This window comes from Lactuca saligna, chromosome 1 (assembly GCF_052625555.1).
Source record: "Lactuca saligna cultivar CGN05327 chromosome 1, ASM5262555v1, whole genome shotgun sequence".
In the NCBI taxonomy this organism is placed as follows: domain Eukaryota; kingdom Viridiplantae; phylum Streptophyta; class Magnoliopsida; order Asterales; family Asteraceae; genus Lactuca; species Lactuca saligna.
In genome coordinates, this window is record NC_136417.1 from 83,124,938 (window position 1) to 83,137,491 (window position 12,554).

The 12,554-nt window shown below is 32.5% G+C and overlaps 1 protein-coding gene across 1 annotated transcript; it reads left to right on the forward strand.

Moving 5' to 3' along the window:
* The first annotated feature begins 1,127 nt into the window (after positions 1–1,127).
* Positions 1,128–6,032, forward strand: LOC144999819 (heat shock cognate 70 kDa protein 2-like). Its single transcript, XM_078958985.1, has 4 exons — positions 1,128–1,269; positions 1,499–1,550; positions 3,938–4,169; positions 4,258–6,032. The coding sequence occupies exons 3-4, from the start codon at positions 3,956–3,958 to the stop codon at positions 5,892–5,894; spliced, it is 1,851 nt and encodes a 616-aa protein (XP_078815111.1). The 5' UTR covers positions 1,128–1,269; positions 1,499–1,550; positions 3,938–3,955; the 3' UTR covers positions 5,895–6,032.
* The last annotated feature ends 6,522 nt before the right edge of the window (positions 6,033–12,554 follow it).

The window sequence follows — 12,554 nt, forward strand, 5'->3', positions numbered from 1 at the left end:
GTTTACATTTGACTGAAAGCATAAAGTATGACTTAACAAGTTAACATGACTATCCTTATTTTGTATTTCACTACAAATACTGTTAATTTCTTATGTTTATCAAAGAGATTACATATTGTTCGTTTTTTGTTTTTAGAGACTATTTGACGTCATTTTGGAAGTTAATATGTTTAAAAATAACTTCTAAAGATCTTGTGTTATTTGGGTATGCATAGCAGGTATTGAAATATGGTTTATGGTGGGGTGTTCGTAGTGGTGCTATACCAAGTTTGGGATCTAATTCTGTTGATCGTTGATTCATCTCAAAGGGTGAAAGAATCAAATATGTTGGATCAAATTCCTATTCACCCACCAACGTGGAAGATGATTTTCCTCAACATTACTAGACAATATGTATATGTATAGAAACTATATTTATGATACCAATGTAACTTGTGTGCTTTTTTTCCTTGGATTCGAAGATGTTAAAGTATAAAAAATCGAATTTTGTTTACTAATGTATATGTATAGAAACTATTGTTGAATATTAATATTTAAATTAGTAGCTGAATTTTAATCTGCTTTTGTATAAAAATCGAATTTTATTTATTCAGCAAAATTAATTGTTAAAATGCATTAGCAACGGAAATTAGCGATGGAATCCGATGGGTTCCTGAGATAATTAGCGGCCGATTTGCAACCGATTTCCGACAGTTATTAGCGACAGATTGACGTCGGAATCAGGAGATCCATTGGGTAATTTATACCGTCGCTGTCTGTTAGTGACAAGGGTTTTTTCGACCGACAATTCTGTCACTGATAGCCTTTAGCGACGGATAATTGACGGAATTTGTCTGTCGCTGATGCCTCAATTTATAGTGGTGTAAGTATGCACGTCAAGAATCCACTCATAAAGGTTTCCGATGGTAATCGTTAAACATACCCATCACAACAGTAAAGACCGAATCTCAATGGTAAATATGCCGCAAAAATCCTTTGTAAGAGTATAGTGACAGGATTACTGTTGGGTTTGGATCGTAGGGTGTTAAATAAGGCAATACACTAAAAATATTCTATGTTCCACAAATAAATCAACATAAATTATTTTAACGCCATTACGTGAAAGATAGCATGTGTGGTAAGTGGTAACCAAGTGTCTTAAATCTCTCAAATAATATAAAATGACTCCAAGTCTTTTAATATTGGATTGATCGAATAACATTTGTGTAATTCGTTTGTATATATAGAGAAGGGTGTGGAGGTGTTGGCTCATGCATTCCTTGATAAAAGGTAAGATTATGATACGATGTATTATTCTTTAAAATCTTTTTCTCATAGTCTTTTTTGATATTATAGACTTTATTTTTCAATCCAGTCTTACATATATGTCATGTATTGATTCCTAATTTCACGACCGGTTTATTTGACGAAATGTTGAAAATCAATTTTGTTCATAAGTTATGCCATCATATGAAATGAACCTAACACTCGGTGCTATTTCTTATCAATATATGTGCAGGAGAATAGAAGATCGATACACGGGGACAAGTGATTTTTACACAAAAAAAGTGGTAAGCCTTCAACCCGAGTAAATATTCTATAAATTTCTATGCTAGAATATATATATATATATATATATATATATATATATATATATATATATATATATATATATATATATATATATATATATATATATATATATATATATATATATATATATATAATAAATGAAATTGAAAATTTATGTAGATCATAGGACCTATCTTAGCCCTTAGTAAATACTATGTGATTTCCTAACAAATCACATCATTTTAAAACACTATGTGATTTCCTAAAACTAGTTTTTTTTTTAAAATATTTTCTTATAGTTATTCATTGTTGCGTACACAGTGAACAATACCAAATTACTTCTCGTTCATGATTGGTACGCCAATTAAATTATAATGGAGGAAAGAAATGATATGGGGATGGTATATTTATTAAGTGATATTTATCAAGTTAAAAAAGATACAGTTTAGAGATTTTGTACATAAGTTTAAGTGAGACTGTAATACATATATATTTTTTAATCCCCATATATATATATATATATATATATATATATATATATATATATATATATATATATATCTTATACTAATAAAAGAGTAACTCTTTTGTCATGTGTCACCATATTAGACATTTTAATTAATGTGTTGCCACTTGTCAATCTATTAGTTTTCCATTTTAAATTTATTGGACCTTTTCATTAATGTGATTCTATTTTAAATTTTAAAAATTAAATTATTGTTTTCATTAATTCACAAATAAAAAAATATCTAATACATCTTAAAAATTAATTTTATATATTTATTTGAATCAATGATTATAATTTCACATAACTAATAAAAAATACCTCTTAAATTAATAATTTATTTAAAATAATTTATTATATATATATATATATATATATATATATATATATATATATATATATATATATATATATGAATGTTTTAAAAACTGGTTTTTTAGTTGAATCGGTATGGTGATTAATTTCCAGTTTTACCGGTTCGACCGTCGGATCAATCGCTTCGACCATCGGCTCAACCGGTTTCTATTATTTTCATGTTTTTTTTTTCTAATTTCTTACACATATATACATATATGAATCATAAATTTGATGTTTACAAATTCAAAACATTAAAAATACACATAAAAATAAATTGTAGATGAATCCAAATATATTAAAATAACACATAACCATAAGTTTTAATGTTTTACATCAATTTATATACGTCAAAAAGAAAATAAGTATAATATCGTAACAAAATATAGTTTTAAATGAATAGAATCACATCAAAAAACTTTATAACATTTATCATATGTTTTTTATTTAGAGAAAACTAAATAGATATGAAAAAAATTACCAAAGTTTATTATGTAAATTGTTTTTTTTTTTTTTCATGTATTTTTATTCGATTTAACCGGTTTATTTTGATCGATTCAACCGGTTTTTTCTAAACACCGGCCGGTTCAGAAATCAATTTAAAACCGGTGATAGATGAACCACTCCCTCCCTTGATTCCCAGTCTACAGGCCGGTTCAAACCGGCTTTTAAAACATTGATTATTGAAGCATTGTTTCCTAAGTTAGATGGGTGCAGCCAACAGACATTGGCCAGATACGTGGCATGTGGTACCTGAAGTTCGAAACCGGTTATTTGACATTTTAAAAAAAACCTTGATTAATTTGTATATAGTTATTAAAAAATTGACATTGGGTCATAAAACTAATAAAAATTTGTAAACACTAGGGTTGTTGTGTAATTTTCAGGACTTTTAGTTAATGTTTGGTTCATATGATTTCCGGGACCAGCTAAAAATGGACTGTTTTTAATGATTAATTTTTGTGCAGAAAAAGCAAACCTAGTATATATAGGGATCGATGATAAATCCATAAGATTTCTGGGACGTTTGCTGTTTAGTTGCTGGTTCCGATGTAGAAACTCACACATAACTTTTTTTTAAGTATCGATGTTTTAGATATTTGTTAAAACAATCCAACTACATTTCATTACTAATGAGTTTTAGCTTTGAAGTTTAGTCCATGTTAAAAGTATATCGTTTGGCGCCTCTTGCATTAGGAAAACAAATTCAAAGATCAAAACTAATAAGTAATAAATAAAAGATTGATAATTTCAACTTCTGAAACTCAATTAAGTTTTTTATAAAATTAACAGCGTATTGGTATCACTAGTCGATTGCTTTTATAAAACTTATACAACTGAAATAGAAATACTGAATATGAAATCTGTACCAAACCAACAAAAATGGTAATCCATTTGATGAAAATCTTTGTTTCCTTTTTCTTGGCGAAAGGTGTTTATTTTTCGGAAATTCAACATACATTGGAAATTAGATGAGTACAAACATCAAACCAATAATAATCACTATATTTCTTGTAATTAATGCAGATTTGACTTAAAAGCATAATGGCTGGAGATGGTATTGCACCCGCAATTGGTATTGACCTTGGAACAACTTATTCTTGCGTGGGTGTTTGGCGAAATGGGCAAGTGGAAATCATACCCAACGATCAAGGTAATAGGACAATGCCATCTTGTGTATCTTTCAGTGATACAGGTCGTTTCATTGGTGAAGGTGCTAAGAACCAGCTCTCTATAAACCCTACCCACACAATCTATGGTTTGTATTCTCTCCCAACTTTACTCCTTTCTAATTAAAAGAGTGATTATTTTTCTTTAGAATTATAAGATACATGGTCGATTTTCAGATTCAAAAAGGTTGATTGGAAGGAGATTCAATGACGCCAAACTTCAAGAAGACATGAAGTTATGGCCTTTTGAAATTATCAAAGGGAGTAGCGGCATTCCGAAGATTGTAGTCGACTACAATGGTGAAAAGAGGGAATTTTTTCCTGAGGAGATTTCATCCATGGTTCTTATGAAACTCAAAGATGTTGCAGAAGCATACCTAGGTGATACAGTGATAGATGCAGTCATCACTGTGCCAGCTTATTTTGATGATTCACAACGTCAAGCCACAAAGGATGCAGGATATGTTGCTGGACTTAATGTTCTTCAAATAATCAATGAACCTACCTCAGCTGCAATCGCTTATGGGTTTGACATGAGTACAAATATAACTCGTGGAACGAACGTTCTCATCTTTGACTTGGGGGGTGGTACTTTCGATGTATCTCTTGTCACCATTGATGTAAATGGTACGTTTCGAGTCAATGCTGTTGCTGGTGACACTAACTTAGGTGGTCAGGACTTTGACAACGTTATGGTGGAACATTTTGTGAAGCAATTCAATGAAAAACACAGGACAGATATGAGTGGGAATGTGAAAGCACTGAGTCGGTTGAAGGTGGCTTGTGAAAAAGCAAAACGGATTCTCTCTTCAACAACTGAAACTACGATTGAAATTGATGCTTTGCATCAGGGTGTCGACTTTTCTATGAGAATTACTCGTGCGAAATTTGAATATCTGAATGAAGATTTCTTTACTAATTGCGTACAGATGGTGGATAGTTGTTTATGTGATGCAGGTTTTAATAAGAGAGATATAGATGAGGTAGTTCTTGTTGGTGGGTCAACTAGGATACCTAAGGTCCAACAATTGTTGAAAGACTTTTTTGATGGGAAAGAGCTTTCAAAGAAGATCAACCCAGATGAGGCTGTTGCATATGGTGCAGCAGTTCTTGCTGCTAAGTTAAGTGGAGAAAGTAGTCCACAAGTTAGCAACTTCGAGTTAAATGATATTGTCCCATTGTCACTTGGTGTAGCTCTTTATGACACCTCTTTATCTGTTATAGTCAAAAGAAATGCGAAAAAACCATTGACAAGGCAAGCCAATTACACTACAGCTGAGGATAACCAAAGTGCTATACTTTTCAATGTCTATCAGGGGCAGAGAACTAGGGCTATAGACAATAACTGGTTAGGAGAATTCACAGTTGCAGTTCCTGTTGCTCCGAAGGGTACATCACAAGTAAAAGTGGTATTTGATATCGATGATGATGGTATTTTAAACTGCTCCGGGGAGGAAGTAACCACTGGACTTACAAAGAAGGTAAGAATCGGCCATGACAAGCAGAGGCTTTCAAAGGCAGACATCAAAAAAATGGTGCAAGATGCACAAAGGTACAAAATAGAGGACGAGGAGTTCAAGGAAAAGACTTCTGCACGTAGCGATTTGGAGGATTACATTTACAAATTGAAGAACAAAATCAAAAGCATAAGAAGCAAAATCAGAAGCGAAGACATTGAAAAAATGGAAAACGCGATAGAGGATGTACGCCGCCAAATTCTTCATGGAATGAAGCTTGCTGAGGTTAAGGAGTATACTACGAAATCGGATCTGTTGGCAAGTATATGTGTCCCAATCCTTGCTCGATATCCTTGAATAACATTTTATCATGGTGGAGAATTTCAATAAAAAAGTTATGCACTTTTGTTTGTATTTTTTCAATAACAGTTGGACGTCATTGTTCGACCTTCAATATTGAATATTGAAGTTGTGTGTGTGTCAATAATCATATGATTAAAGACAAGTCAAATTTCATTTCGTTTTTGTAATCTTTCTTTTCTCTGAAATCAATAAATTTGTTCTCATTTTGTCTCTCCTTTTGGAATGCTTATTTATATTTGGCACATCCCACTACTAGGAAACAAGGTACTAGCGACCGAACTTTACCGACGGAAAAGCCGTCGCTAATAGCAACGAAACACAAAGAATTAAGAAAACCACACAAAAACCCTATGTATTATACTCCAGCGCTTATAAAAACCCATATATTATCAATTAGCACAATTTAACCATTATAATTTCAGAAACCGTGTAACCTATCTCATTTATCTGGTAACCCTAGGTTACCTGTTCTTATTAATCTACGTGGACTACATTTGTTCTCTTTTAACTTGATAGTGGTCATTCTGTAAAAAAAAATGAAAGGCAAAGCTACGTACAGGAGGGAAAGCTTCTTGGAAGTGGCGGGAAACTTGTTGCTTAATCACACGAAAAACAGGTAATCGATCTTTTCTATTATGCTTAATCTGAACATCAACCTGTCTTTTACCCCTACTTCTTATTTTGTTGTTTCCATTGATTCTTCAAGGAAGCTTTAACTAAAAACTCTGACTTCAAGTTCAAATGTATTATGTGAAGTTCATACAGAGGGTGTGAATGGAACAGTTGATGAGTCTGATGAAGAAGAATATGTTCCTTCTTCAATGGAAAAAACAATATGGGATCCTTTTTTGAATGACTTGGTACAGGGTGAAGTGGAATTGCCTGAAATATCATCTGATGATGCTGAAATGACCCATTCAGATGAAGAATATGATGAAGGATAGCATAAAGATCAACAAACTGAAGACCAATTTCATGTACACAACCCTAGGATTCCTTGGAATATGATGAAACCACACTTGGGGGAAAAATATGAAAGCCCGGAACAGTTCAAGCTTTGTCTAACAAATTATGCGGTGGCTAATGGATACCAGTTGAGGTTTGCCAAGTGTGATCGTTCTAAGATATTAGTACGTTGCGGCAAAAAAAACGATGATAATAAGTGTCCATTTAGATGTTGGGCGTCTTGGATGGGAAATGAACTAACTTGGCAAGTGAGATCTTTGGAAAAGAAACATGTTTGTGCATGTAAATACAACCTCGGGTAATTGATAACTCCAAGTTGGATTGCGAACCGTTATCTTGGTGACCGCATTCGCAATACCAAAACGAAAGTCAAAGAAATGAAAGTTGATTTTTATAGAGATATTCTTTAAAGCTTAGGAAAGGTCAGTGTGAAAGGGCAAGGACCTTAGCATTTACACTAATTGATGGCAAGTTAACTTATCATTATGCTAGAATATGGGATTACGGTAATGAAGTTTTGAGATCAAACCCAAGAAGCTATGTTGAAATTGGAGTCGATGTCAATCTGGATGCAAATTTTTTCAAAAGAATCTAGATTTGTTTGAAGGATTTAAAAGAAGGATGGTTGAAAGGATGTCGTAAGGTGATTGATTTAGATGGATGTTTCTTGAAAGGGAAAATTAAAGGAGAGTTGCTAGCTACTATTGGTCGAGATGGAAATAATCAAATTTACCCCATTACATGGGCGGTTGTGAACGTAGAAAATAAAGATAAATGGAAGTGGTTCATTGAATTACTCAATCAGATATTAAAACAGTTCAAGGAAATGAGCTTACTTTAATATCACATCAAAATAAGGTAATTTTCTACCTAGTAATGCTTATTTTGACCAATATGGATATATGTTAACAACCTTATGTCAAAACAACCCCTATGGACATTTTCAGATGCTTTTTAACAAAATTTGACATATTTAACATGACAGAACAACCTTATGTGAAAACAGCCCTTATTGACATTTTTGACACATTTTTAACAAACTCTGACATATTTGAAATGACAAAACAACCCTAATGTCAAAACAGCCCCTGTTGATAGTTTTGGACACTTTTTTAACAAATTTTTGACACATTTAAAATGACAAAACAACCCTTATGTGAAAACAGCCCCTATTAACATTTTTTGACACCTTTTTAATAAACATTGATATATTTGAAATGACAAAACAGCCCTAATATCAAAACAGCTCCTATTGACATTTTTGGACACTTTTTTTTAACAAATTTTGACATATTCAAAATGAAAAAACAACTCTTATATGAAAACAGCCCCTATTGACATTTTTTTGACACCTTTTTAACAAACTTTGATATATTTGAAATGAAAAAACAGCCCTAATGTCAAAACAGCCCATGTTGACATTTTTGGACATTTTTTTAACAAATCTTGACATAGTTAAAATAACAAAACTGCCCTTATGTGAAAACAGCCCCTATTGACATTTTTGGACACTTTTTTAACAAAGTTTGACATATTTAAAATGACAAAACAGCCCTTATGTGAAACAACCCCTATTTAAATGCACGGTCTTCTTGAAGCTGTAAAGGAGGTGATGCCAGATGATGAGCACCGACAATGTGCCCGTCATATTTTTGCCAATTTTTACAAGCATTTCAGTGGAGAGATTTATAAAACCTTATTTTGGAAATTTGCAAAGTCCACAACAGATCAAGAGTTCAAAAACAATATGGAAAAGATGAAAGAGTTGAACAATGATACATATGACGATGTCATGAAAATAAATCCTAAAACTGTGTAGGGCCTATTTTGAAACAGATAGGACATGTGAGACTGTAGAAAATGGAATATCTCAGTCTTTTAACTCTGCGATCATTGGTGCTAGGTGAAACCTTTGATAACTATGTTAGAAGAGATTATACATCATGTGATAGAGAGGTTTGATGCAATGATAAGGAACATAAATTCATGGAAAACTATTGTTTCTCCAAACATAATTAAAAAGATGAGAAAATGGCACAAAAAGATGAGGTATAGATTGTTTTTCAAATTCGATTGTTCTACACTAAATTTTAAAAATAGTATACTAACTTTACATATTTGCTAGGAATTGGATTGTTATCCCAAGTGGGCCTCTATTGGAGGTTAGAAATTGTTATGAAGGATATATGGTAGACTTGGAAGGTTGGGCATGCACATGTAGGCTATTGGTATTGTATGGGCTTCCATGTGTACATGCATGCGCGGCTATAAACCATACCCACCAAAATATCCTTGACTATGTAAAGTGATTGGTTCAAGAAGGAAAAATATCAGTTGGCTTATAGCACTTCCGATGTTCCCTTAAATGGAAGCAATTTATGGGTTAAAACTAAATATGATAAGCTATTTCCCCCAAAAGAACATAGGATGCTAGGAAGGCCTTCTATTAAAAGAAAAAGAGATAAGAATGAAAAACAGACAAAGTATCCAACTGTTTCGGGTAAAGGGAAAATAAAGAAGTGTCACAATTGTTTACAAGAAGGGTACAATGCTAGGACATGCAAGAATGAAAAGGTTGTGCCCCTCTTAAGGAAAAGAAGCCTCCCTGTAGGCCTAAAAAACAAACTCTGATGAAAGACCTCTGAGAAGACCACCTGCAGCTACAAGTGGTGGTAGAGGCGGAAAAGGACCAATAGGGTCAAGAGGTGGAAGAGGATCATCTGCAAGTACAAGTGGTGGTAGAGGAGGAAGGTCATTTATTGATGAAATCTTTGATTCACCAATGGAAAATGAAGTTATAGAGATGTTTGATAATTTTGAGGAAGAACTACATAGGGCTGAAATGGAAAGGAGAGAAGGTGAACCTTTGTTGCAATTCCCTAAATCTCAATTTGATGACGGAGTTCCTATAACTCAAGATGATGGAGTGGCCGAAACTCAAGATGTAGTGCCTGAAACTCAATTTGATATTGAATATGGTAAGAAATAATTATATATATATATATATATATATATATATATATATATATTCTATGCTTATATTAAATTTAATACTTTCATAACTTTTTTGTAGCTAATTTGGAAGATCAATCTAATGTGGTTGGCGGGATAGTAATTGATGTACTTGTTATCCATGGAAAGCTCAAACCAAGAAAGCCATCTGGAAGGATTATTTAGAATATTAGATTTTAGGAGCTGGAATGGGACAAAACTTTAGTCTTTTGTAATACTTTGTTTACTTGGAATTTAGTACTCCTAGTATTTTGTTATTGAAATGTAATAATATTATGTCCCATTAAGAGGTTATATTCCTCTTATTTGTTAATGGAGTTGTGTTTTAAAAATGCTAAAAATGTACTTTATGTTCCTCTTTTTCCCCCATAATTGTCATATTTTGTCTTGTATGCTAAAAACATAAACAACCACCAAGGGCAAAATGGCCAATGGGCAAAAATGGTGAATTGAACTATTTCCTGTGAACAATTTATGTATGATAAATCATTTTTTTCTGTTTCTGAATTTCCAAATCAATGGAGATAGAGTATTAAAATAGATATGAGTTAGGAGGGTAAAATGAGGAATAGCTTATCAATACAATACTGAAATCATATTTTTTTTTCTGTTTTTGTTTCAGTATTTTTTTTTTCTGTTACTGTTCTGTTTCTACGTTGGGTGTTGGTGTGTGTGAAAAAAAAAGTATTATGCAAAATTGTTACTTGCATCTAATGTTCCCAATTATCAATTCAATAATGCCAAAAAAGGTTAAACGGTAGATGTGTTTAATGTCTGGTGCTATTGATGTTGGTGTGTGTTCAAAAAAAATGTTATGCAAAAAAGTGCTATGTGCATCTGATTACCATTTGAATCCAAATGCTTATAATGTAAAAACACAGGTAAGTATTGAAACCAACAACAATAATCTCCATAATGAGATAATATGTAACCAAAAGGGTAAAACTGTCCAACTAATTTGTACGCAAATATAAAAAGACATTAGAACCATAAGAAGGGAACTTGGAACAATCCGTATACTCACACAATTACATTCTCTTCATAAAATAGATGTATGCAATAAATCCTTTCTCAACCAACTTATAAAGGTTATAATGTGCTATGTCTTTAAAGTACATTTCTTCAAATTTACAAAGGTGCATAAACCAAACAACATCACCCTAATACATAATTAGCTATTTTACATTAACCTACTTTCCTTGTTACATAATTATAACCCAAATGAAGATGCAAACCAGAACAATTTCATACATCATCAACCTAACCATGAATACACCAGTCTCTTTTTTGTCAATTAGCTCAAAGTTCATTAATTTCTTTTGCAGATTCATGTTCTCCTTCTCCAGTTCGATATTCTTTTTAGAAAGGATCATATTCTCCCTATGCAAATCATTCACTTTACTCTTATACCAATGAAGACCCAAATCCTCATCCACCCACACAAAAAATGTACAATCTTTTGAAGTATCCTACAAAAAAATAAAGTATCTGAGTAAGAATTAGAGAAACAATTAGAGAAACGGTATCAATCTTAAAAGAATCTAAGATACCGGCGAATTAGAGCATCAGATGAAATGTCGCCCTGGGTTCTTCGTGGCCGTTGAAGTCCAGATCTTCGGTTGTTCACCACATCTACACAAAACGTTTTTGTAGTTTAGAGTTGAGGAAGAAAAAGAAGAAGATCCATACGATCGATCGCCCATTTCTACAAAGATGAATTTAAAAGAATAAAAGCAACAAGAACAAGATCATAACTTTGAAGAAGCAGAATAAGATGTGATGCACTTTTTAACCTAGTTTTCTTTGCCAACGTGTCACCCATGTACATCCATGTCATCTATTTAGATGCCACAACATTTATGCCACCGGTTCCTTAAGCTTAACCGGTTACAAATCATCAAAATAATAAATATCACAAATAATAATGGGTAAATTGTACCAATTGATAATATAAGGATTTTTTTTAAGCGCTGGAGTATAATACATATATAGGGTTTTTGTGTGTTTTTCCGATTTCTTTACAACTTTTACTTAATGGTTTCGTTCTTTAACGCCTCTTTCTTGATCAATCAAACCTTGAGAAAACTTCAAATGAGCAACACCGAATCATCAGTAATTAACACTTTGATTAATCAAAGAAAACCACCCACTAAATGAATCAAAACATTATTTCCTTGATGGAAAACCCCTCTGAAAATCAAATGGATCAATAGCCAGTTGAAACCCTTTAACCCTTTACTCAACCCTTTTGAAATCGTTGTCAAAACAATGTTCTTGAACGCACATTGGATCTCTTTGAGAACTTTTATCAAAAACTTGGCATGCGTATTTGGAAACTCCAATGCAACACAAGTTTCATTTGTGGAGAGACCCTATTTGCACTTCAAATCACCAAAACAATGACAATTTAACCAAAATGGAAACGGAATTCGACTGTTAGGTTACCTAGCTTAATAAAAGTTTGCATAGAACTCTTCCAAAAAAACTCACCCACTTTGAAAATAAAAAACTCTTGTTTCTTTTATCTAGATCAAAGAATTTCACTTGAATGCATTCTCTGGACCATCACTCGACAAATGTTGTCACCGCTTGAAAAATTATACTTTTAAAATGTAGTTAAGCACTTCAATTTAATAGCACCGTTCAATCCAAAAGAAACCACCCCATATTTAAACA